General features: G+C 43.2%; 2 protein-coding genes across 7 annotated transcripts in view; one reads left to right on the top strand and one right to left on the bottom strand.

Moving 5' to 3' along the window:
* Positions 1-11621, bottom strand: part of ALPK2 (alpha kinase 2) — a 67044-nt gene extending 55423 nt beyond the window's left edge. The window contains exons 1-2 of one of the 4 annotated variants that reach the window (XM_083402932.1): positions 11517-11621; positions 6074-6384 (exon numbers count right to left, since the gene is read on the bottom strand). In XM_083402932.1, the coding sequence (XP_083259058.1) occupies positions 6074-6234 (161 nt within the window). In that variant the 5' untranslated portion in view covers positions 6235-6384; positions 11517-11621. Of the gene's footprint in view, positions 1-6073; positions 6385-11516 lie in introns of those variants that run through there. The other 3 variants (XM_083402933.1, XM_083402934.1, XM_083402935.1) reach the window with 3 other exon arrangements.
* A 974-nt stretch (positions 11622-12595) lies between these two features.
* MALT1 (MALT1 paracaspase) overlaps positions 12596-27724 on the top strand; it is a 40568-nt gene continuing 25439 nt past the window's right edge. For 2 of the 3 annotated variants that reach the window (XM_083402785.1, XM_083402784.1), the window contains exons 1-4: positions 13310-13832; positions 16810-16976; positions 22121-22242; positions 23062-23212. In XM_083402785.1, coding sequence (XP_083258911.1) covers positions 13675-13832; positions 16810-16976; positions 22121-22242; positions 23062-23212 — 598 coding nt within the window. In that variant the 5' untranslated portion in view covers positions 13310-13674. Of the gene's footprint in view, positions 13250-13309; positions 13833-16809; positions 16977-22120; positions 22243-23061; positions 23213-27724 lie in introns of those variants that run through there. The other variant, XM_083402786.1, reaches the window with a different exon arrangement.

The following is a 27724-nucleotide window of genomic DNA, read 5'->3' as shown; positions in this document are numbered from 1 at the left end:
TCCTGTGATGAGGCAGCATTTTAATATTTTAATGTTTCAATATTTTAATGTTGTAATTTAATCTTGTTTTTAAGTTGTATTCATTCAGCTTGTTTTTATTATTGCTTGTTAGCCACCCTGAGCCCAGCCTTGGCTGGGGAGGGCGGGGTATAAATAAAAATTATTATTATTATTATTATTATTATTATTATTATACATGATAAAGCCATCTCACCCCTTGCTTTTTCCTGCAAGACCAATTGCAGTCGTTAACAGTCGTCAACAGGTTTACCACACCTATCAGCCAATCACCCATTCCCACCACCCTTCTGAGTAATACCCCTCCCCACCCTCTCACTATGTATAAGGGTCTGGTGACTTCTGGTTCAGTGTATCTGAACTGTGCATGCACATGAAAGCTCATACCAATAACAAACTTACCGTAGTTGGTCTCTAAGGTGCTATTGGAAGGAATTTTTAAATTTTGTTTCGACTATGGCAGACCAACACAGCTAAGGAGAGACTAAAGTTGGTAAGATGGTGTCCCATTTGCCCAAATGAATGAGTCTTTTGGAGAAATGGGCAAATGGTCAATTTGTCAAAATGGTTTCCCTCCCCTTTTCATTATTTTGCTGAATCAAAGAGTCTTCCATGAACATGAGGACACCGGCTGCATACAACCCATTATGTTCTTATAAGCAAGGATTACTGCACCAGCATATCATTCTGCTAGCTGATCATATGCCATTGAAGGCTTTGTGCCTTTGCATTAGCATCAAATCTATTGCATTCAACCAGCTATAGCCATTATCAGCGCATCTGGTTTAATGGCAGCAAGAAACACACAAAGCGTTGAGTGGCACACAAATGAAGAAGAAAAACCAGGATGTAGCAGGTGTGATCTGATATCAGGAGCTGTAGCATTATTCTCCCATGGTCTCATGTAACAGAATTACTGTGATGAGCAGGGGGGAAGCATAATGTGAAAGGATGTGAGATAAATAGCCACCTTAGAAAATATAATTTGAATTTATTAAGGCCCGCAAGAAATGCAGGTATGGCCTCCTCACTTAAGGGAGTAATTTTCTGAAGATTAGAAAATGCAGTGGTAGAATGAAGATGATCAGCAATCAACTCAACTTAGTTTTTGCAGGTGAAAATAAGGGGTGGGGGGGAAAGGTAATGCAGAATAAGGATATCATAAAGGAGCAAACTATACACATGTATGCATAATGAAACCCCAACTTTAAAAATGAAAGCAGCTGCAATTTTGAGTTGAGATACAGCAAAGTACAGAGGGAGATGGAAGAAATGAATCACTCTCAAAGAGAACAAAGGCGGATACAGGTTTGCATGAAATCTGCATATACTAATTTAGACATAATTACACTATAATTATTTCTAAATTACTAATAATTCAAAATGTCATTATTTCTAAATTACTATTAACTGTAATTTTTAATATAAATATGGTACATCTCACTTTAGTGAGGAAGAATTTGCCCAGGTGACCTTTGTGCCTGCTTCCTCTGCTCTCTAGGCAGTAATTACTGATGGGCAACTTCAAGCCTCTGGCTGCTCTCCCTCCTTTTGGGTAGGGCTGGGCAATATCAGCTTTTCAACATTGCGGTGTATCGCCAGCCAAACATTGCAATTTGGCGATATACCATGATGTTGAAAAAACAAGATGCATTGGCCTCTGTCCGTGAGACACTGGGTGAAACTGACCCAGCTCTCCCCTCAAGAGCTGAGGCGGTTTCATCCAGGCACTCATGGGCTAGGACAATGCAGCTTGTTCACGCCGCTCAGCCGGGGATTGGGAAGGTTCTCCCTCCCCAACTGAGACATGCATGCGGCAGGAGCAGAGGGGCTGCTTTGCGCCACTCAGCTGGGGGAGTGAATGTTCCCCCTCCCCAGCTGAGAGAGCCCCGGTGCTCCCCCTACTTGCATGCAAGCAGATGGAGCAATGGGGCTCCTTTAACAGCTTGCTGCGGGGAACAACAATCTGAGCAGTTTCACGGAGCACCCCCCTGCTGCCGGCCGGGGGCTCATTTAACTGCTTGACTGAGGCAAGGGCAGCTGCACAGTCCTCAGCCAAGCAGTTTAAAGATGCAGAGGGAGGAACAAGCTGTATTGGCGCCTCACTGATATAGCTTGTTTCTCCCTCTGCGGCATATGAGGGCAGAGTGGGATGGCGGTTTCACTCAGCGATATATCGCTGGTGAAACTGCTGCTGCTCCTGGAGGAAGGAACTCTTGACTCCCTCCAGCAGATGCTGCTAGCAGAGGGACTCAGGAGCGGTGGCAGTTTCACCAGTGATATATCGCTGAGTGAAACCGGCACCGCGGTCTGCTCCTCATACCGGTCCTGGGTGATATATTGATATATCGCCCAGGCCTACTTTTGGGTCTTTGTCTTTATATGAGATTTGGCCTGGTAAGCCCATCGAAAAGAGGGGTGTCCTCTGACAGACCTTCAAACAGAGGATTATCCTCTGCAATGAAGGTTACATGGATGTCCTATAGGAAGGAGAGTTTCCGTTCAGCCCTTTTCATTGCCACCCCTTTCTGTTCAAAATGGTTTCCCCCCCTCCAATACCCCAGGATTCCAAATGCATCACTACCCTAAAAACACCTGTGTACAGTAGCAATTTGAGCAAAAGGGGCAGCTGCAATATGGTCTACCCAGTCAGGGCTCTGCTTCATACCTTAGTTTCTATGCAGTGTATAGTTTTCCTTTGTGGTTTGCAGTTTTACAATTATGCACATTTTTTAAATATGGGGATAGACAATATTTAAGAAAGCCATGGAGATGAAACAGTATGGTTTGTGCATCCATGCACCACAAATAAGAATACCCACATCTGGCAGAATTTTGCAGTCTGGGAACATTGCAGTCTGGGAGCAACGAAGGAACTGGCACACACAGTTGCAAATAAAATGGCAATCTCTTGTGGTGGTGCTTCGTGCAACAGGAGAATGGCTAACGTCACATTTAAGAAGGGAAATGATCTTGAGTAACCCAGGCAACCATAACTCTCAGTAGAAGGGCACAGGGTCTGTAGTGATATGGCTATGGAGGAGCTTTAATCCATGCAGGTGGTGCAGAGGAAGTAAAGCTCACATGAATTCTAGAGCCTGGGAAATGAAGAGAAAAGGCACCACGCGCATTTGTCCCGGTTTGTGCCACCTGCTGTTTTAATCAAGCTCTGGCAGCTGCACCCAATCATTCAAACTTCCTCTTATACACACCAATCATGCTGGTGAAGGGTGCTTTGTACATACGGTATTCTTGCTTCCCGTTGAGGTGAGCTTAGAAGAGAGCAGCCTGGCCCAAAGGCTGAGAAAAGCAAGCGTGTGTTGCTTGTTCTCCCTTTGATTGTACAGATGCAGCAATTCATACTGTTCATATTGTTCAAGTTGCTTTTCTTAAGTGCTCAGAGTGTCCTACTTTACAGACGGCAGTCCTTTATTAGAAGGGCTCTCAGAGGGCATTCCTTCCTATCTGAAGGACTGTTTGATCCAAGTCCAATTTCATGGTAACGAAACAGGAGGGGGGAAAGCAGGGGTATTGCAGGTGTACCTGCACAGCTAACCAAGTCAGCACACAGATAGCATCTGGTCATACCTTTCCCCACTGTGGTAAGATGTTTCATATTTCTATTAAAATATAATATCCTGCTCTGGACAGGATTGTTCTCCCCTGGAAGGAGCAGGTCCACAGTTTGCGGTGACTGGGAAACTTCAATCAGTCCAAAGTGAAGCACTTCGATTGCTAGGTGGGGTACCCTTCAGATCTCATATAGCCTGCTTTGAAACAGTTGAACAGGATGCCAATTCATTTCCAGGCCCAATTCAAGGTGCTCACATTTCTGCTTAAAACCCTAAACAACCCAGGGCCCGACTACCTGAAAGACTGCCTCCTTCCCTACAGAGCCTCTCAGGTGCTAAGAATGGCCACTGCCCTCAGATGTTTGGTGGGTGGTGGCCCAGGAAAGGGCATTCACTGTGGCAGCCCCTAAGCCGTGGGACTCGCTTCCCACCGAAGTGCTTCTGGCACCTTCATCACACAGGTTTTGGAGAATGCTGAAAACACACCCGTTCACCCTGGCTTTTGACACTTGAGATGCATATTTTTTAGGATCCACCTTATTTTACATTGTTTTAAAACTGTTTTTAATATTGCATGATATTGTGTTTCGATATTAAAGTTGTGTTTTAATAGTCATAAACCACCCTGAGACATTGGGGTGAAGGGCAGGTTAAAAATTGTAATAACCATCACCACCTTGGGTGGGGATAGGTAATTTATTCCAACCCTCTGTTTCGTGCAGGAATCTGGCAATTGCAGCATCCCTGACAGGTGGCTGACCAGCCTCTGCCTAAGTACTTCCCGCAGAGGAAAACCCACCACCTTCCAAGGCAATCTATTCCACCGGATCACCAAGGCCTGGGTTCAAATCTTTACTCAGCCGTGAAGCTCACTGGGTGATTTTAAGCCACTCACTTCTCTCAGCCTCCCTTACTTCATAGGGATGGTGTGAGGACAAGATGGGAGAAACTCATATATGCCATTATGAACATAGAGAAAGGATGGGGAAAATATAAAAATGGAAGTATGTTCATACATATATCACCTAAGAGCATATAATATATATATACTCGGAAACACGTTTTGAAACTTCAATTTCTCCTGATTTAAGATCAATAGTGGGCTAGCAATATGGTGCGGGTTGGGCTGAGTTGTTTGACATCAGCCTTCTTGACATTACATGCTCCTGCTGCTTACTGAGAGGTAGAAGGGGAGGGGCAAGGCAGTGGCTACTTAGCGTGGTGTCGTATGGATGCAGGGGCAGAAGCAGCAGATTGGCTCTGCCACTGCACCTGTACCAAGTTTTTGCTGTAGCAGTACAGCACTGGGAAGACAAGTCAGCATTGCAGCCCCCACTGGTTGCCACTGCTTAGGATTAATTCTGAAAACTATTTGAGCCAAACTAGGTGAGATACAGGAAACTCAGGAGCAATCTCCTGATAGTTTTTAACAGAAATGAAGCTGCAGTAGGATATGAATTTAATTGTAACAGGGGGAGGCAGAGATGCCTCCCCATGGACCATTTCTCCAATCAAAATTGCGAGCAGTAGTTTTTCTCTTTCCAGGGGAAAACATACAAGGATCATACTCGGAGCTCATTGCAACCAAATTTCAGTAAGTAAATAAATAAGTTGGAAAACTGCTCTCACTTTCTCCTTGTCTAATTTAGTTTGGTCTTAGCTCTGGACAGAAATGCGACATTTTAAGCACTGGTGACTTAATTATTTAAGTCAATGGTATTTCCCCCCCCAGCAAACTCTTGCAAAAAATCTAGTTTAAGTTTAATGTATTTTTCCTAACCTTATTGATCGGTGGTAATAATTGTTGATTAATTTAGACAGGAAAAGCATTGCCTATGCAGATTTTAGTTTAAAGAGGAGCTAATGAAATCTAGTAAATCACAGACACATGCTGATCTTGCTTCCATCTATTTTTAAATGTTCATCACGTAACTGTATCCGACGTATTCAACATGTGCAGTTTCTCTGGTCTGCATTTTGGGTATGTAGTGTACACATTCTATATATTAGCCACACACACTCACGTCAACAACTATCTATGATAATTCATTAGATATTTCATATAATGAGGTAGACACACTGTAAACTATTTTTCCAATGCGATTACAAACATCCATAACTACGGAGATAGTCGGCCTTCTTTATGCACAGACCAGGTTTGCCAATTTTATTTCAGTGTTTATCTCCTAAATATATTATTCGGCACTTAATTTGAATAAAAAGGTATGGGACATTATTTGAGGACACCCCCAAGCACTGCAAACGACAACTATGAAAGGTTAGTAAAGCCTAGTAAGGTAAATAATTTACCAAAAGTAATATAATGAACAGCAATGCTGGTTAAACATGTGGTTTAGGGAAATATGAAAACGAAATAAATATGTAGCTATCTACACATCCTAAGAAAACAGAGAATGCAGATACAACTTTACAACAAGGCTATAAACTCTTCGCCAGCTGAAACAGCAAATGTGCATACTTACATCGTAAGGCTCTCCTCGGAAGGGCTTGTGTGACATAGAAAGAGGGTAACTTGTTTCCCTCTGCTGTGGCGATATCCAAAGACAAAACCAAGTTGTAAGTAATTCCCGCTTGTGGCAAGCGAGGCTGAAAATATCAGTGTTGTTTTGCTGGGTCTGATCATATCACAGCGATCAGTTAAGGGTGGGTTATTTCATCACAAGGCAGCAGGTGATTCTTCCCAGGAAGATCTTGGCGGGAGACTCTGGGCCTGGAGCTTCAGATCACATCTTCCCCCGTTAGGAATCAGGATAAGTAAAAAAGAACCCCCGTGCTTTATAATGGAAAGATAACAAGCCATTAAGATTATTACGTTTTGGAGCTCAGTACCTCAGTTTTAGTTCATAGGCATGTTCTTAGTTACACATCTGCTTTCTCAAGTAGAAATTAAAAGCCATTAATCCCCTCAACATCTCTAGTTGCCTGGGAAAGATTCAACAAGAGGGTTTTTTTTTTTAAATTGAGACAGGTGGGAATAAATGGGAAATCCTATTAACTCAGGAAATTAACGAGACTTAACTGTTACCAGCGGAAGAGAGTGCACTTGTATGGAAATCAGTGTTAGTTCCTGGAAGGTAAAATGGGCACTGAAGAAATTATATAAGTCAGGAGAATTTAGGCAAAAAAAGAATAAGCATATAATGGCACACCTAAAATGAGACCAGCAGAAATGTGTTTAATTCTCTCACATATGTGTATGAATGAGAGATGCATTTGTGTTTGTCTGTGTGAGGTGAGTGTGTGCAAAAGAGTGTGGTACAGCCACCTTGTGTGAATTGTGCCATCAGGATCAACTGCACATAGATGCTCCATGGTAAGCTTGAGGTTGACTGTATTCTCCTTAATGTTGTTTTATGTCATGTCCCCTTGGCAGCCATGCTATGCTGTGTGAACCGCCCTGAGATCTTTTGATGAAGGGGAGTATATAAATTTAATTAATAAATTTTAAAAATGCCCTACATGGCATCAATTTTGTGACTGGTGACCACAGCACTTTCTCAAAATTCAAAATGTTTGCACTGGTCCAAAAACACAGATGACTCCTGGCCTACATAATGCCTCAAATAATCCTAGCTCTTGGCTCAGACAACATTTCCCAAAGTTCTGAAGGAATGGGTTTCTGTGCAGTCAGTTTAAAACTGACTCAACCCTGCCCCCCTTTTTCTTCTTTCTCCAAGAGAGCACTCTAAAATGTATAAAACTTGAGCTGTTGAGCAAATGCATAACAAGGACACAGCTGTATAAACAGCTCTCTCCTTTATCAGTCACGGCAAGGAATGACCCTGTACTGTACCAGTAGAACAGAGAAGACACGTCTGTGCCTTATCTTATGTCCTGACCACAAAAGACGAACAGACCCATTCTGGGAACAGCGCCAGAGTGTGTTCTCGAAGATGATGACCTCTTCCTCCAAGATAAGAGTAGGAAGAGGAAGATCCTTTTATGGTCAGAAGTACAGGAAGGAAGATCCTTTTATGGTCAGAAGTACAGGAAGGAAGATCCTTTTATGGTCAGAAGTACAGGAAGGAATGCCCTTTCATGGTTAAGAATACCAGAGCAAGAACATATGTGATGTCAACCTGCGTACATAGGCTGACGTGGTTGGATTCCTAGGGAAGGAGGGAGAGGGTGCCTGGAAGATATATATACTACATGAAACTTCTCATTTCTTTGGACTTGCTGTGGACTCACCACGCAAGTGCCTTCTGCTATCCGGAGAGCAGAATAAACTCTTTCTTGGAATCTACCTCGGTGTCATTTGACTTCCTTCCTCCTGTCCTGGAGCAACGCAGACCCAATCGGTGAACTCCAATAAGGCTACAGCTCAACCAGGAGAATCCATTGGATTAGCCTCCCACCACTCCTCTGCATCCAGCCAGTCCATGACAATTTCTGCCTTGAATATCCATCTTGCACTCCCTTCCCTTTGAGTATTTCTGACAATGGGATCTCACCCAGTAGTTTCCTAAGCTTTTTCAAATTGGCCTTCTTAAAGTCCAGAGAGCATCTCTGACTACTCAGCTTCCTCTTGCCCCTGCATCATGAAACTCAAGAGGACACAATCACTTCCTCCCAAGGTTCCCAGCACTTCCACTTCATCAAGCAGCTCCTCCGTGTTGGTGAGGACCAGGTCCAAGACAGATGATCCCCTTCTTGCTTCTTCCACCTTTTGGGAAATGAAATTGTCACCAAGGCAATGGAGAAATTTGTTGGACCTTACATTCTTGGCAGAATTTGAGTTCCAACAGATACTGGGATAGCTGAAGTCCCCCGTGACTATATCTCTCCTGTTTGAATGTTTGGTAATCTGCTCTACAAAGGCATCATCCAAGTCTTCAGTCTGGCTTGGAGGTCTATAGCAGACCCGTAGGGTCACTGTTGTTTCCCTCTCCTACCATTTTTACTCCATACTCCTTCCATGCTCCAGATCATGGATCTCTTCACAAGTGTACACACCCTTTACATACAATGCTACACACTCTCCCTTCCTAACAGGTCTATTCCTTTCAAATAGGTTATATCCCTCAATTTCTACATTTCAGTCATGAGTCTCATCCAAACAGGTTTCAGTGATGCCTATTAGGTCGTATTTGCCATCCTGTTTTAAGAGCTCCAATTCATCTTGCTTGTTTCCCACACTCTGTGCATTAGAATAGAGGCAACTGAAAGCATGAGTCATTCCCTCCAGCTTCCTTCTTGTAGTTTCTCCCCATTTAGCAGGTTTCTAGAGCACCACCTCAGTTTTCTGTACATCAATGAAGCGATTATCTCCAGTACCAGGTGTACTGTTGTCTGCAATATTGCCTCCCTCCTCCTCAGGATTTAGTGTAAAGTTCTCTTGATGTTACGGACTGGTTGGATGGCAAGGAGTGGTGGGATGTGCCAGCTGGGAAACCCTCAAGGGAAGAAGGCTCAGAGCCCAGGGATTGGTGGTGGGATGATGATGAGTGGTCAGAAGGAGAAGAGGGAGAAGACTTGGAGGAACAGATGTTGGAAGCTGAAGAGGTAACAGGGCTTAGTGAGCAGGAAGAGGCTGTGGTAGAGAACAGTCCAGAATTAGAGGCAGAAATGGAGGCAGAGATGAGGCAGGCTGCTGAAGAAGCCAGGGAGTCTCCTGCTCCTGCTGCAACCAACTCCCCTCCCCTCTGCACTATGAGGCAGGTTATGTGGAGTGTTGATCAGTAGCCTTCTGTGTTCTGACTGTAAAACACAGTTGAGCTTTAACAAAAGATATTCAGCCGGCTGAAACGGAATCTTAGCTTTTAATCAGAAATACAAAGAAATATTGCCATTTAAACAGCTAGCATGATGTACAAACCTCATAAAAGAAAAGGAAATAAGTATCCTGCCTCTGCTTGATTATTTTCCTCCTTAATCCTCTACACTAATCTATCACACTCAACAGGAAAACTTGAAAGCCTAATTACCACCCCATTCACTTCCCAGAACAAGGAATTTCAAATTACTCTGAGATTTGGCAGATGACACATTTGACCCTGCTCTGAAAAAAAGTCAGGGTTGCACCAAATGTTTCCCTGCTGTTGCCCAACTACCTGTAATACTCAGCTAAACTGCATCCAACCGCAGATGATTATCATTTTTCGTAGAGATGCAATATTTTATTTTAAGGACATCCTTCTCTGCAGCAGCTAATTCATTAGTCTATTCAATATATTGATATACCACTATTCATGATAAACGTCTACGGTGATGTCCAAAATACATTAAAACAACAACATGTTTAAATAGTAAATGCAGCAATTTACAGTGGAATTAAAATCTAGGCATTAAAAGCATCCAACCAAAGCGCAACACATTTAAAATCCATTTAAAACATAGTTTCTTAACTTCCCAAGTGAAATCAAGGTATCCCAGTACTGCAAGCCTACAGTTGTATGAATGAGCTGCACATATGGCTGCACATATGACTGCCATCCTCAAAGTCCCAGCACCTGATAACTGGACTATAGAATCTAGTTATCTTAATTCTTAACTCTTAAGAAGTCTTAACTATTCAAATACTAGAAGCATATTATTGGAGTCATTGTCTGTCTAATGTAAAACTTCATTGCTCATACAACTGTGAACACTCAGTTGTGCAATAAAGCAGCTTATCTAAACAGTTTGTAAGATGCAAAAGCCAACATCCACTTAATTAGTTATTTGCAAGGCTAAGTGCCAGTTGCTAAGATACGTTGCTGAACGTATATAGCATTGCCAAAAAGGTTAATGCAGCCAATGTCGTAATATTTTAGCGCACATTAGTTCATGTTTTCATTGTTTGCATGCCAAAAATTCCTCACCCAAGTGGAAAGTGCTCTGCTCATGGGTACTTCAGAACAGGAGAGGAAACATTTAAAAGAGGATGGCATTCCTAGAAGAGGGTTTCCCGAAAACTTTCTATGCAAATTAGGGTAATCTGCATTGGAAAATTTTCAGCTTGCATCATAACATTTTCTGGCGCCATAAGGAGTGATCTAATTTAGCATGCTTATTTTACTTGTATTTGCTAAACAAAGCTTTTAAAAAGCACCCCATGATATTTTGTTTTTGTCCCAATGGAAATATTTGAGGGAGGGGGTGGAATAAAGCACACTTAATATGGTTTAAATGCCATGTTCTGTGGACATTTTTTATTGGATTTTTTATTTAAAAAAAATAAATATGTACTCCCATCATATTGTTTAAATTTAAGGGGGAAATCCACAAGGTACTGAAACAAGCTGACACACTAATAAATTTTAGTGCCCAAAGAAGTGTGCTTGATTTGCTAATTCACACACTTGGTTGCTATAATCACCTGAAAAACATTAATTACAACTTTGAAACTGTCACGTTTGCCTCATATTGTACTTTTGGCATCCATTCAATGTTACTAATGAATTTCCGTTACCAGAATGAAACAGCAAATTATCAATGGTGGGGAAAGACACATTGCTGCTCCTGAACAAGAAATGGTTTTTGGGCAACATTCTATCCATGCAGGCAGTGTATCTGAATTAACCATTTCCTTATTAGGAATGTGTTCCCCAAATGCCCTTTCCCTCTGTCTGTCTAAGCAGCTTTTCCCAACCTGTTGCCCAAAGAGTCCTGGTCTCTATTATTTACCTCCCACAGAGCTACAGGTCCCAGCACCCTTAAGAGATTACAGTTCTCAGGATTATTTGCAGCAAATCATGTGCTGTAACTCTAGCAGAGATGCTGCCAAAATCTGTATGACAGTTTCGGGCTGGATGACACCTCAGAGTCCCCTCCCAACCAAGTGATTCATGACTGTGTTTCTGTGAATGGATTTTCCTGTGTGTAAGTTCCTCAGCACTCTCTTTTCAGTTAAGGAGAATAGCTCACTTCCAGAAACTCCCAGAAACGATTTTAGAGAAGTGGGCATGTATTTTCTTCCCTCACCTTTCCTCTCCCCTAGTTGCAGATGAGGTCATCAAGCTGCAATGCATGCAGAAACAGCTCTTTGATAGAAAGAAAGAGGGGCGCAGGTGTCTCCCCTAGTGGGACAGCAATACTGTATCCTGGAAAATGAAGGAAACCAGAAAGCAAGGGGGAAATGATACAGCTACTGTCTCTACAAAGGGATAAATGGGGAACCAATACAACTTGATTTTTGAAAGATAGGGCATTCGGAAACGGGTGGAAGTGATAATAAAGGCAATGCTATTTTTCTAGAACACCTTCCTTGTTCTCTTACAGTGGCAATGGTGCCCACCTGAGAGGTGCTGGAACTGAGTTCTCTGTGAACAAAAGGACTGCAATGGTTCCTAGAGGTTTACAAAAGAGGGAAGTCATCAGTGTTGTATGTAAGAACTAATGAAGCGCACCAATGGACTCACAGAAGTTCAGACCAGTGCTTAAAAAAAACTACTATAATGCTGCGCTGGGGCATATGAAATAATGAGAGAGTACTGCACCAGCGAGCATAAGAAAAGTTTATTTCTTATGCAACTAAGTTGCACACATCTAGGATAGCTGAACAGGAGTCCGGGTCAGAAGGTTGGAACCAGGCCAGTCTTAAGACGCAGGACATCTAATATTAGAAATGAAGTACTGGGTAGAGGGAGAATCTGGAACAAGTTGTGAGAAAGTCAAGAGAGTCACAGCCTTATGATTAAAAAAACACACACAACTAGATGGCAATCCAGGAGCCAGTCAGACAAAAGCTTTTATCTGAGCTGAACAAGTCAGATGGAAAGAGAGCTGAGGCAAAAGGGAGAACCTACTAAGAAACTGAGTGGTGTTTCTGTCCATTTTCAAGGAGGGCAATTTTGCAGGCTGAGAGGCTGTATGCTGGCATGGAAAGACATTGAGGATAGAAGCAGGGCATTAAAATCCTACAAGGGGCAGCAGGAAGCATGAGGCTTCTATCCTATACACTCAACTGGGAGCAAGTCCCACTGTACTCAGAGAACTTGCATCCGAGTAGGCAGATGTTGAGAATCACAATACAATGGTACCTCGAGTTAAGTACTTAATTCGTTCCGGAGGTCCATTCTTAACCTGAAACTGTTCTTAACCTGAAGCACCACTTTAGCTAATGGGGCCTCGCGCCGCCGCCACACGATTTCTGTTCTCATCCTGAAGCAAAGTTCTTAACCCGAGGTACTATTTCTGGGTTAGCGGAGTCTGTAACCTGAAGCATATGTATTTAAGCATATGAAGGAAAACCACCGAAGATAGCAAAATCGGGTGCTGTGAAGTCTGCTTCATATATTGCATTTTAGTGGGCTACGAATTGCAGTTTCAGCAGGTCTGAATGCAGGGTTTTTGTTAGGGAGGGCAGGCCTTTTGTTTGGGGCGGCAGTGGGGCAGAACCTCAGTTTGCTATGTATTTTTATTGATTTTTTAGGGGGGGCAGCAGTCCCTCCCTATGGCTACACTCATCTTAATGTACAGTACTAAAACTGGGGCAAGTGTTATCTGTTTCACAACAGACTTCAAAGAATCTTGTTTCATAGAGTCTTGCCACATCCAAGAATGGCCTAAGGCATTTTAGAAAACAAGCAGGAAAGCACAGCATTCTGCAACATTTCATTGCACAGGTCCAAACCTATAATGCATTGCTTATTATTATTATTCCTACCACCAACACGGCACCTTGCAGGAAAGGCGGGACGCTGCTAGAGAGATAGGTAAATGAAAATGAAATAATAAAAAATATGCACGCATTAACCCGCCCCCCTCAGCAAAGAAGGAGGAGGTCTGATTTTGGAGAGGGGCCACACAGGTGCCTCCCTCCCAAGCCTGGCAAAAACGAACTCCCCTCTGAGAGGCGCGGGAAAGGCGCGCGAAATTTCGGGGAGGCGGCGGCGCGGCCTGCCTGCCCCGGTGTCGGCTTCCCCACAGCCTGGAGAGGGCGGGCGGCTGAGGAGAAGCGAGGCGAGGCTCCGGCGCGGGGCCTCCGCGGGCTTCCTGCTACGACGGGGCGGGGATTTCCTGAGGAGTTTCGCGGCGCCTTGCTTCCCTTTCGCTTTTTGCACGCAAAGTCCGAGGGGGAAAGAAGTCTTTCTGAGGGGACAAGCCACCGGCACGAGCGCCGCCCCTTCGCTTCCCGAGCATGGCGGGCTCGCTGCCGCCGGCCGCCCCTCTGCCCATCCACCGCCTCGAGGAGCCGCTGCTGAGGAGGCTGAGCGGCTCTCTGGACCGGGCGGCTCCGGGCAGAGGCTGGAGGGACTTGGCGCAGCTGGCCGGCAGCCACCGCGGCGTGAAGCTGAGGTGAGGCGAGGTGTAAGGGGTGCGGGGACCTCGCTGGTGCCTCAGGCCGTCGAGGGAAAGGCAGGCCTCTCTCTCTTTTTTGCGAGGCTTTCGGGCGCCACAGGAGTCTTCGTCGACTGGCCTGAAACGCCTTGCGTTGGTGAGGAGGAGGAGGAAGACGTTCCCCCAGCGATGCTGGATGAGGAGACTCGGGGCAGGGCGAGAAAAGTGCTTCTTCGCACACAGTTTAAACAGTGGAACTCGCTGCCACATGACGGCCGCCCGCTTGCATAGCTTTTAAGAGCGGGCTAGAGAAGGCTAAGCCATATGAAATAATCATTTATATGTGGTGGACCAGTAAGAGGGTAAAAGAGTATTGGGAAATACAGTACTGTAATTTATAATGGATTTTTTTTGGGGGGGGGGGGATGTTTAAAAGCACTTTCCTAAAAAAACACACAAAGAAAAACCAGAGTCCTTTTTGTTGGGGATAATTCAGATGGAAATTCCCAGGTGTCAAAAAAGGTTATTTATGTACGCCACTACTGCTGTCCATGTTTCATTAGCCCCAGAATGGGAAAACGAGCGAGGTCCCAACCAAAGAAGAATGGCGACTGATGGAATATGCGCAGCTTGCTGACCTGACATATAGAATAAGAGAACAAGAAGCACATGTGTTTAAAGAAGATTGGAAAATGTTTATTATTTTCCAATGGGGAGGCATTGTGTACACTTGAAAACGTCAGCAGCAATAAGATAAATTCAACAGTGTAAATAAGTTTTGATGGATGTAATAATGGAATTCTGAATGGTTTAGTTTATGTAAAACATGCAGGGATTTATGTTATGCAAAATGAACCATGGAAAGAGAAGACGGGAAGTCATTGATATTTTAAGATTGTTTAAATGAAAATTCTAAACTGTAAAACAGAAAATTTAATCAAAATTATATATATATATATATATATATATATATATATATATATATGAGAAGGCTAAACTAAAACAAAAAAGTGCCTGCACATTTGCACTGTAATTCTACCAAATGCACACTTCTGCATTGACTCCTGAGACAGACGGATGCCAACCCAACAAAAATAATAGATTGGCTTTCAAGAGGTGGGACCAGGAGGAAGATCAGTCTCCCCCAAAGTTATCTCAAACCTCTTCACTGTTTCTAAGGGCCGAAAGAAGTGATAATGGGGTTTGGGGTTTCCTGGAAGGATTTACACCACGGTATGTGTTTCGCAATGGAGGACATGTCCCTTTTAGGAATGCATGCTTTCATAAAATGAATGGGCAACATAATAAATGGACAAAGCACAAATCAAATTAGGCAACTGGAAGGGGTGCAACAGTGGCCAAATCTAAAATCAAAGTTGTAATTAATTTTTTTGGGGTGTGTGTGGCAGCTATATATTTATCTGCCCAGCTCTTCAGGCATGCTAAAATTGGTATATTAATAATTTTCAGTACCTTTCCCCTTTTAATATTTAAATAGCACAAGAGAAATGTGTGCTATTGAGCTGTCATGTCTTAACTTATTTCAAAGTACAGTATTCCAATAAAAATAATTTTCAGGTGGATCTTGGAAAAGCAGACCGTAAAAGTAGAATAGAAAACTTCAATGAAAAGTGAGGGGGGAAAGACCTGGCAGTGCAGGTAAAACATAGCCATAGCAGCTATCCTTTAAAAGGTAAAGGTACCCCTGCCCGTACGGGCCAGTCTTGACAGACTCTAGGGTTGTGTGCCCATCTCACTCAAGAGGCCAAGGGCCAGCGCTGTCCGAAGACACTTCCGGGTCACGTGGCCAGCGTGACATCGCTGCTCTGGCGAGCCAGAGCCGCACACGGAAACGCCGTTTACCTTCCCGCTAGTAAGCGGTCCCTATTTATCTACTTGCACCCAAGGGTGCTTTCGAACTGCTAGGTTGGCAGGCGCTGGGACCGAACAGCGGGAGCGCACCCCGCCGCGGGGATTCGAACCGCCGACCTTTCGATCGGCAAGCCCTAGGCACTGAGGCTTTAACCCACAGCGCCACCCACGTCCCCCAGCTATCCTTTAGTCTTCCTTTAATGGGTTTAGAATCAAGGCAGCATTTAAAGGATAACATATTGGACTCTATGTTTCTTCCCAAAAGGAACCCATCATGATAAAAAATATAATCAGCTAAACACAATTATTACATTTCATAGAATCATAGGATTGCAGAGTCAGAAGGGACCCCAAGAGTCATCCAGTCCACCTCCCTGCAATGCAGTGTATTTATTTCAACAATTTCATAGAACCATAGAGTTGTAAGGGACTCTGAGGATCATCCAGCCCAGTGTTTCCCAAAGTGGATGATACCGCCCCCTGGAGGGCACTGGGACGATCGGGGGGGGGGGCGGTAATAGCCTCTGGATGGCAGGTTTCCCACTTCAGTTTGTTCTGTTGTCCAGGATAGCCAAATTGTGAGCAACAGTATTCTGATACTGGGATTCATAACATTGCATGAATCCTTCATCAAAGTAAATATACACTCTCTAGAAATGAGGCTAATGATAAGCTGGAATATTATAGACAAAAGAGTTAAGTAAATATGGGGCTTAAAACATCACTGTAAATACAGAGTCATATTCTTGTTAAAAGGAACCGAGAAGTTGTATTGAGGAAGTGTTTGATATAAATAGCTGGGCAGTCTACATTCACATATTTCACTCTAGCACCAGAACTCGTTTTTGAGGCATGTTCCAGGGGAGAAAGGTTTTTAGTCCCATAATTAGTCATAGTCATATCATAGTGGGACGTGGGTGGCGCTGTGGTCTAAACCACTGAGCCTCTTGGGTTTGAATCCCTGTGGCGAGCTGAGCTCCCATTGCTCTGCAAGATGAGCACTGCAACCCCATAGTCGCCTTTAACTGGACATAACTGTCCAGGGGTCCTTTACCTTTTTACCTTTCATAATTATATAAATATAAAAAGATTTTCTTTTTTTATATTTTATGATTCTTTGCAGTTCCCTGGAACTGGAACAGTGTTCTCTCCAAGTACTGGAGCCTGAAGGAAGTCCGAGCTGGAGTCTTCTTCAACTAATGGGAGAGAGAGGTTGCACTGTGTTGGAGCTGACAGAATTGCTGCAGGCCTTAGAACACACTGAGGCACTTCAGTGCCTCAACCCCCCAAGTGAGTTTATGGTTCTGCTAAATCTGAGTTATGTGTTATGTTGAAAATTTGGAAAGTGGCTTGGCTCTGCTGGTTCAGAACTTGGAAGGCTTCCAAAATATTGGAGGCTAAAATCATAACAGGGAGGGAAGGAAGGGAAAATGGTCAGCTTTCTCCTCTCATTTCCAGTTACTTGTCTTTTTTGGAGCTATCAAAGTCCCTTCAGCTTTCTTCACCTGTTGGAAGGGAGACTTTAAAGGTCTACATGTGCAGACTCAGAGTCAGGCTACTTTTATGCTTAAGTGCAACATTTTCCAGACTGGTAGCCACTTTAGTCTCTTGCAGCAAGAACAAATACAGTGGTACCTTGGTTTATGAACTAAATCCATTCCAGAAGTCCGTTCTTAAACCGAAACTGTTCTTAAACCGAGGCGCGCTTTCCCTAATGAGGCTTCCTGCTGCCGGTGCCCTTCCACCATTTGGAATCCATTCTTAGACCGAGGTAAAATTCTCAAATCTGGACACTACTTCCTCTTTTGTGGAGTTCGTAAACCGAATCATTCATAAACAGGACTGTTCTTAAACCGAGGTACCACTGCACTGGCAAATATATTATGGAAGAAGCTTTTGTGGACCACAGTCCACCTCACTAGATTTAACATATGTAACCTGGCAATCTATGACCCAGTGTGCTTAGGGTATGTATGCTAAAGACAAAATATAAAGCAGACTTTCAGAAGCCAGGGTTCTGATGCAGTGAGCTGCCAACAGGCAAATAAGTATCTAGGATGGGGTGGAATGACAGCTATACAAGTCACATGAAAAGTAAAGGTAACAGTATTGGCCCATAAGAAAAATCCCATGCATATCGGGGCAATACGTTTGTCAGGCCAACCACAGTATCATGAAATAGTGTGCAGGCTTTTGAATTCTCCAGACCTCTTCATCATGCAAAACAAAAATGGTAAATAAGGCAGAGTGCGGGAGTTGACTGCTGGTAAAGCCATGAGTCTGTGTCTTGAAAGAGTCTTAATACAGAATGTGGTAGGAAGTAGCATGCATGCAATTAGGCTCTTTTAGTTGGCACCATATCAGTGTAGCATCTTGCCTTAAGGTGTTGAGTTGGCCTTGTATGCAGTGACAGCAGTGTGTACTGGACCTCTGGTGTGAGAAGCCATCACCTTTATTGGAGGTACTGTAGAAACCCCTTGTTTTAGTCCAAGGCTGGTGCAGGATGCATGATGGACAGAAGGACATGGAACATCTCTCATGTGAATTTTGGCTCCACAAAGCCGTCTTTCTCTCTCCCTCCCTTTTTAATAATATAATTAATTATAATTATAATTTATTAGTTAGGGCTTTAAGGCCCCTCAAACTATTGAGATGTTATTGCACCAACATTTTTGGACTCATTTAAGGTTTCTGTATAATTTACCATTTAAACACTTAGTATCATAGAAAACACCTCCTTGTTGTAAAGTAGCCAATGCTAAGCTTTCTAAATACAGTGGTACCTTGGGTTACATACGCTTCAGGTTATATACGCTTCAGGTTACGGACTCCGCTAACCCAGAAATAGTGCTTCAGGTTAAGAACTTTGCTTCAGGATGAGAACAGAAATCGTGCTCCAGCGGCACGGCAGCAGCAGGAGGCCCCTTTAGCTAAAGTGGTGCTTCAGGTTAAGAACAGTTTCAGGTTAAGTACGGACCTCCAGAACGAATTAAGTACTTAACCCAAGGTACCACTGTATTACCAGTTGAGTCTTAAAGTTAAACATTGTCACGTTATCAGAAACCAGACATTAAAATCCGTTATCAATAACCAAACAAGAAAGAGAAATAAATAAAAAGTGGGTGGGGCAAAATCGCTTCCTTTCTTCTGTTAGATCACATAAAGAAAAATTTGCAAAACGTTGCCATTCATAAAATTTCTTACTTTATATATTTCTTGTTTCAAATTAGTTGTTCTGTATGCGACTTCACATGCCTGTTTGGTATCATTTGTTTATATTTGGAAATAGAGTCAGATTAGAGGGGGGGAATGTGTCTGTGTGTTTAGTAACACAAAAAATCAAATAGGATGTACAGATCAATCAAAGGCAAATAAAAATCAAAGGCAATCAAAAGCAAAAAAAAACCCAAAAAACTGTGACTGTGAATGAGTGAAGTACAGAGATTGTTTACATCTTCATCTTCAATATTAAAAAGTAAATAAAACCGATGGGTCAGAATTTACATTTAAATGAAATCAGATCAAAAGCCATTTTAAAAGAAGAATTGGTTGGGGAAGAGGGCAGTCTGAAACATGAAGGCAAATGCCCCCTCCATAGCGATGTGTGAATCATGAATGGAATTTTATTTCACAACAGAATAAGATAGGTGTGCCATGCTGGTTGATTACTTTAGCTATGTCAGTTCAAGCTACTCTGTACATCTGTGTATACACAAAGGATGGGGTTGCTTATCAGCCACAGACCGTGAAGGTGAATGTGGCTATAATGTTGCCACTTTGCAGTAGTGCTGAATAAAAACAGGTACTCTCTGCTCCTTCTGAAAGTTCTCTAACAGCAATCCCATCAAAATTCCAGGCAAATGAGAAATATACTGCTTGCATATGTTGACATTGTAACCTTGACTGTGTAGAGAGCAAATTGAATTTAATGACCATCTGCCAATGCAATGTAGAGGTCAAAGTCTTCAGTGTTGTGATTTTATTCACCTTTATTGGCTTAAGGTCTTCGTTGGCGCTGTGGTCTAAACCACTGAGCCTCTTGAGCGTGCCAATTGTAAGGTTGGCAGTTTGAATACCTGTGACGGGGTGAGTTCCCGATGCTCTGTCCCAGCTTCTGCCAACCTAGCAGTTCAAAAGTGAACCAGTGCAAGTAGATAAATAGGTACCGCTATGGCGGGAAGGTAAATGGCCTTCCGTGTACTCTGGTTTCCGTCACAGTGTTCCATTGCACCAGAAGTGGTTTAGTCATGCTTGCCACATGACCCGGAAAGCTGTCTGTGGACAAATGCTGGCTCTCTTGGCCTGAAGCAATATGAGTGCCACACCCCATAGTTGCCTTTGACTGGACTTAGCCACCCAGTGGTCCTTTACCTTTTACCTTACCTAAAATATGGACAGTGTTCTCAGAATATTTTAATGGCATGCATAGAGATAAGAACCTAGTTAACTACCCTCTAGCCGCGATTCTTAAGTTCAAGCTAGCATGGCACGGCTCATATGTCGTATGAATCCATAGTGAATGTTTAACTGCAGCTTACTGCAAACAAGCAACAAACATGCAGATTTAAAGTCTATGATTCTGGCCATGTAATAATAATAATAATAATAATAATAATAATAATAATAGTAATAAATTTTATTTATATCCCGCCCTCCCCAGCCAAAGCCGGACTCAGGGCGGCTAACAACAATAAAACAGTACAAAAGTACAACACAACACAACACTCTAAATCATTCATTATAAAATTAATTCAAATCAAGCCACTGGCAACCATTGGGCCAGAGCTCCGCAAAGATTGCTGAGGGAAGGGGTCAGGCTGTGCCCTGGCCAAAGGCCTGGTGGAACAGCTCTGTCTTGCAGGCTGTGCGGAAAGATGTCAAGTCCTGCAGGGCCCTAGTCTCTTGTGACAGAGTGTTCCACCAGATCAGAGCCACAGCCGAAAAAGCCCTGGCTCTAGTTGAGGCCAGCCTAACCTCTCTGTGGCCTGGGACCTTTAAGATGTTTTTATTTGAAGACTGTAAGTTTCTCTGTGGGACATACCAGGAGAGGTGGTCCCGTAGGTACGAGGGTCCTAGGACATATAGGGCTTTAAAGGTTAAAACCAGCACCTTAAACCTGATCCTGTACTCCACTGGGAGCCAGTGCAGCTGGTATAGCACCGGGTGAATGTGGTCTCGCAGCGAAGACCCCATAAGGAGTCTCGCAGCATTCTGCACCAGCTGGAGTTTCTGGGTCAGTCTCAAGGGCAGCCCCACATAGAGCGAGTTACAATAATCCAGTCTGGAGGTGACCGTCGCGTGGATCACAGTGGCTAGGTCAGGGTGAGAGAGGTAAGGAGCCAACTGCTTAGCTTGGCGGAGATGGAAAAATGCCACCTTTGTTATAGCTGCAATCTGCGCCTCCATGGAAAGGGAGGTGTCGAAGATTACACCCAAACTCTTAACGGATGGTGCTGGCACTAATTGCGCCCCCGCAAGAGATGAGAGTTGCCCCCCCAATCCCATATCGTCCCGTCCCAGCCACAGGACCTCTGTCTTCGAAGGATTTAGCTTCAACCGGCTCCCACGTAACCATCCAGCCACAGCTTCCAAACATCTGGTCAGTGTGTCTGGGGCCGAGTCAGGATGGCCATCCATTAACAGATAGAGTTGGGTGTCATCAGCATACTGATGGCAACCCAGCCCAAAACTCCGGACAAGCTGGGTGAGGGGGCACATAAAGATGTTGGAAAGCATCGGGGAGAGTATCGCACCCTGAGGTACTCCACACACCAAGGAGTGGCGCGATGACAATTCCCCCCCAAGCGCCACCTCTGTCCCCGACCAGAGAGAAACGAGCGCAGCCATTGAAGGACTGTGCCTTGGATCCCCACGTTGGCAAGGCGGTGGTCCAGGAGTTCGTGATCGACCATGTCGAAAGCTGCTGACAGATCTAGAAGAATCAGCAGCCCCGACCCGCCTCGATCCAGCTGTCTACGAAGATCATCTATTAGGGCAACCAGAGCCGTCTCGGTCCCATGATCATCGTGGAAACCGAACTGGAATGGATCCAGAGCCGATGTTTCATCCAGAAACCCACCAAGCTCTCTCAATCACCTTACCCAGGAACGGAAGATTCGAAACATGAGAGGCTTGGGCTTGCTTTGTCATCTGAACCCGGCCATGTGGTTTGTTTCTCTCTAGAGAGAGTCCCAAGTCAAGGTTTGTTCTTGATTTGCCACCCATGGTTTGCTTGGGAGTACCAAACCTCCAGCTGGGTTCGGCTGACACAATGATATCAAAAGCCACTGAGATGTCAAACAAAAGAAGTAACAGGACTTTATTCTCAAATTGTCTTGCAAACAATTCACAATTAGGTTAATAATAAAACATCAAGTGTAAATTGTTTAATCTTCCGTATTAAAAATGGCTTGTCTTTTTTTTTTTTTTTACAGGTATAATGATAGTTGTAGAACCAGAATCTCAGGCTGTTCTGTCTGGCCAAACAGTGAAGCTAAGCTGCTGGGCAGCTGGTTATCCACTTCTTCATTATCAGTGGTTCAAAGAAAGCAAAGCGGTAAATCAACTTACGAGGAAGCTCTGGGAATAACGGGAGTCTTGATAAGTAAATTGTGAAGCAAAATGGTTATTATTCTTAGCTGGTAAATAAAACTGCCAGTATCATAATGCCATTCTGCAAACCAATGGTGAGACCATACTTCGAATGTTGTGTACAGTTCTGGTTGCTTCACCTTTAAAAGGATATTGTAGATCTAGAAAGGATTCAGAAAAGGGCACCCAAAACGGCCAGGGAATTAGAGCAACTCGCCTATAAACATTTGGCCTTTTTCTTTTCGAAAAAGCGAGGTTTATTCAAGTACAAATGGTGTGGAGAAATTGGAAATACTAGTATTCATGGCCATCCAAAGAGGCTGAATATTGGAAGATCCAGGATAGCCAAAATAAAATAATTAATTGCACAGTGCATAATCAAAACTATGGCATTTCCTGAACAGAATGGAATTCCCTCCCACAGGCTATCAACTTGTAAGGCTTGAAATTCTTGATGAATTCTTTGAGGATAAGACTTTTTTAAAGCTATGATTGCTATATTCTGCCTCTGCTGGCTTGCTTCTGAATGCCAGTTGCTGGAATAACGTGGGGAGAGTGCTGTGGTATTCAGGTCCCGCTACCTATAGAGATCTGGTTGGCCACTCGGTTAACATAATGTTAGACTACATGGACTTTTGGCCTGATCCAGCATAGCTCCTTTTAATGTTCATATGTTAAGTTCAAACTATAATCATCTTTGATTATAGTTCTTGTATGAAAAAACAAGTACTATTGTGCTTTATCCTCCATTGTTGCAATTTGTGTTTTTGTTTTTTTGTTTCAGGTTCCACGTGGCAATACCCAAGAACTGGTGCTCAACCAAGTAAGTGCAGAGGATGCTGGTTTTTACATATGCCGAGTAAACAGTGACTATACTTACCAGTTCAGCCAGTGGGCACAGCTCGATGTCTGCGAAATCCAAGGAGCTTGCCATGGTGAGTTAAGAAATGTATGTCGTACAATAAATGCATTCTGCTGCGACGATGATGCTTTTGGGTCTTTGCGGCCAGTGGGTTATGGCTGCTTACGTGTTACTGTTTTTTCTTCTCTTGGTAATGATTGTGAAGAATGTCTCAGTAGAGCCACTGATGATGGAATTTTCCTCCTGCTCTATAGTTCCTGCTTCCAGAAAGTACAGGTGTTCCTGTCCGTTATTCTCCATGCCTCCGTCTTGAGAACAGGATTGTTCCCCCCTCTTTTTTCTGCTTTGTTTCACCTTGCAGTCACTTCCTGTAAGTAGTAGAATCAAATGGAAATGCTTTTCCTGAGGCTTACCATTTCACCTAGCAGGTGCAGAGGGTTAATGTTTCCCCTCGGATAAATGCCCTACATAATGAAAAGTCGCTTGTCACGAGTGTGGCCTTTGCCTGACATCTTAGCTTTCTTTGTGGAGGGAGGTTTTTCCCCCTTAGGGAAGTATTCAGACTTGCCACCACCTGCAGCCTGAGGTGATTCAGTCTATGAAAAGCATAGCCATTTGATTCCACTGGCGGCATAAAAGGGCCCCGAGTTACAATTAAAGTATATGTTCAGATCCCCTCCTGTCTCTTTTGATCTTCCCTAATCTAGGGCTTATTCAGCTGCTCAGTCAATGCAAGTCCCAAACTCATTTTTCTGCTATTTTGTGATAATCTCTGCATGATTTATTGTTCTCCCCACCCCAGTCAGCCTCTGCTTGAGCAGGCAAGCACACATACAAATAGGACCATAGCTCAGTGGTTGGGACAACCCAGCCAGGTGGGTGGGGTTTAAAATTATTATTATTACTATTAGTGGTAGAGCACCTGCTTTGAATGCAGAATGTCCCAGATTCAATTTCTGGCATCTCCAGGTAGGGCTGAAGATGAGTCAATAGTATGATACCATGATCTTCATGGAATGGTTGTGACGCCTTTCACAGCCCTGAGAAACTACAAGTGAAACATTCACAAAATGATGGTTTATTGTGGAGAGGGGTACTTTTTACTACGGCTGCCACTCAGTTAAGGACTGGGTGAGTATTCTTGCACTCAATAAAAAGAGGACATTTAAAGCAGCTATAGTGGAGTAGATAGAGTTGTTACAGTCAGCATTCAGTAGATGAATTTGACAATTGCAGTAGCAGAGAGAAATAATTGCATTTCCCCTCAACAAAACATAGCCCACTGAGTGCAGGGGAAATGTGATACCTTGCAACAGAAGTACAAACTCGAGGGAGGATGTCTAGACTTTGCATGCTGTATTATTTGTTATTCTCATATGCTACCTTTTCTTTACGAAGCTCAAGATGATGGTGTGTTTCCTTCACAGCCTATGAGATAAGATGGAGAGAGGGGGAGGGAGGGAGGGAGAGAGAGTTGCCTCAGACTACATAGTGAATTCTATAGCCAAGTGGGGATTTGAGGCGGAATTTTCCATTTCCAAATGTTACAGACCTAGACACTGTGGGTGGTATCCAGCTAAGTTTTAATCAAATTAGACCCACTGAGATTAATGGACATAGCTTAGTCATGTTCATTAATTTTAGTGGGTCTACTCTGAGTAAAGCATAGCTGTACCACAAGGAAAACTAAGAGTATATTTATTGCTCCAAAAACTGTCCGGAGAGGTCCTGAGAATCATGTTCTGTGAACTTGTTTCAGTTTCACTAAAATTGCTTGAATCATCCACAGCCGTAATGAGCATTTTCTTCTGCAAGGTTCCCCTTTTTCCACAGACACCAGACTACACTTCTGGTTTCATAAGGTTAAGTTACTTCCCAGTTCATAGTACACTACCCTGGAAAAGTTATGATTGATTATGCCAAACTGTTCCGTAATTCGTGAAATTTTGATGGCGTTCCCGGCATCCAAAGGTCAATGAGCCACCTTGAAACTGCACAGAGAAGAATCTATTATAAAGCAGTACATAACTATAATTTTTGCAGAAAACTGCAGTAGTATTTTGTGTGTAACATTATACCAGGGAAGTATGCATATGGGGAAAACAGTAATAACTACAGTGCAATTCCAAGGGAGCAGGCCATGACCCTGGAATGAGCCGTTCTACCCCAGCTGTTTATATTATTGTCATCACTCTCCTAGCACTATGGTTTGTGCAAGAAATGCTCTTCAGTCTTTTCTGACTACCTGATCTTAAAAGAGGATTTCGTATTATTGTCAAACTGTTCTGACGTTACACTGATTTTTGCATTTATGCATGTTCAAATGAACTACAGTTAAGAAAAAATGGGAGTGCTATAAGACTCCCCCAGGAGGAGAGTTCAGATGCTATACATTTCTCTCTTTGATTGAAAAATATTAAATTTACAATCTTTATAGACCATTTCTTTTAACATTAGATGTCCTTCTGATAATTTAAATAGCTACATTTCCAGGGGCTCATTTGAATTGAAAAGAATGTCTCGATGTCATATGGCATTTAATTTGTTCGGCTTTCTTAATTTTTATTATTATTAATTGAATTTATAGCTGAAGGAGCCCATAGAGACCAAAAGATTTGCAGTCAAAACATTTCTGTTATTTAGGAGGTCAGAGCATGGCTCTTCCTCAATCCTCCATTTAATTCTTTCTCCTGCCCCTATTCTGTGTTCAACATTTGTGTCAAGGCATGATTAGCTGTTAAGCAGGGTTTGTTAAGCTGCGTGTGCCACACTGATTAATTGGTAACAGTAGAAGATTGGGAAAGAAGCATGTGTGCATACGGTTAAAAACACCAAAGAGATACGGAAATATTGTTCATGTTATTTGTGAAAATCGGTTTAGTTGTGTGATGGATGAACTGACGTGGTAGTAGTGAATAAGAGAATGATCAACAGGAATGCCTCTGGGAAAGAACAAATAATTCCTTGGCTGGAACCCAGTTACCTGGCTGTTGGGCACATCTTGAGGAATTTTCTGTTTTGAATATTTCCTGTTTTGAAATTATTTGTATCGTGTATATAACAGCTTCAAGAGATGTCTCTAAATATATCTCATGAAGCCATTACACGCACAAAGCACCTAGTAAATTATTTTGGTGTCTTCTATGAAAGCAGCCTTGTATACGTGCAGAGCACATCAATTGTTGGACCCCCTTGAACACAGTCTGCCTGCTCTTCGTGTCCTATAAAATGAGAGCATTTGGAGCTGTAGGAAGACCAGAGAGTTTCAATGCATGCAGTACATGATGATGTTGAACCTTTAATCCAAAGCCCTTGACGGGTTAGGTGGCAACTGCAGCATGCGTCTGGGTTGTCTAAACCTTTTAATCCATGCCTGCTGACACATAATTGATTGACCACAACAACTGAGTTAAAAACTTCTGACAGACCTTTCTCTGCTTTAATGGTACAATGTGTGCACTCTGTAGTGCCACACATTCAGTGCATACCTAACATCTTGCTAGCTTATGTTTGTGCATTAGAAATATTTGGCCACAGAAGCTTAGTTTTTGTTTTGTTTTAAATACACTTAAGAACATACATTAATTAATTCCAGGTTGTTGTTGTTGTTATTCAGTTATTGCATTTATAGCCCACCTTTTTCTCCAAGGAGCTCAAGGTGGGCTTACATGGTTCTCCTCCCAATCAAGCACTTCTGATATCACTCCCATTCCTGGGTCTGAAGTGCAACTCCTTCAATGTACTCCTCTAGAAATACACAAGCGACCTGTGAAGAAACAGGAAGACTGATGCTATTCCCTTACTGTCAGTGGCATTGAGCTGTGTAGAATGAGTCTGTGTGTGTGTGTTACGCAGATTATATTTTGCAATGCTTTAGCCTTAACAGGAAACAAAATGCAGGAACTCAATGTGAGTTTCTCAGGACGCCTTGGAGAAAGGGGAGGACGTCACTAAATTGAAATAACTTGCTTTGCAGGGATCTGATCTTCACTTTTTTAAACAACCTTTTCAATTAGCTTATCTATTAAGGCAAGATATTCAACAGTTAATGCAGTTCGAAACCTAGGCTGTTGCTTTTGCACTGTAGGGTAGCAAGAGGACCCTTCCCCTGTCTGCTGATTTCCTGTGTAAGCCTCCTCCCCGCTCCCCCTGAACCCATCCTCACAATCTCTCTTCCACACTTGCTGTGGCAAATGGTTGTTGTCGGCATCCGTCTGTCTCGAGAGACAATGGAGTGTGTCTCCAGGGGTGAAGTCAAGCCGCTGTGTTAGCAGCAGCAAAGTGACCTCCTCAGGGTGCAAGCCTGGGCAGTGTGCATTTATATCCTACCCTTCCTCCCAGGATGGCAAATGCACCAAAAAGCTATAACTGTGCTATTAAAAAACAAAATATATTTTAAACAATTAAAAGCACCTTTAAAAATGAGTTTTTAGAAAAGCAACTAGGAAGGGGTAAGTGGCTGTGCAAGGTGGTGAGCAGGGAAGCAATGAAGCACTCCTCTTGCTGCTTCTCCTTCACAAATTTTGCAGCTCCCCTTTCTTGGGTCTGCTGCAAAAAAGGTAGTGCATTTTCCAAATCGGTTTAC

The sequence above is a fragment of the Podarcis tiliguerta genome (assembly GCF_965153285.1).
Source record: "Podarcis tiliguerta genome assembly, chromosome: 11".
Lineage (NCBI taxonomy): Eukaryota > Metazoa > Chordata > Lepidosauria > Squamata > Lacertidae > Podarcis > Podarcis tiliguerta.
Note: the sequence above shows the minus strand (reverse complement) of the source record. Positions and strands in the feature narration are given on the sequence as shown.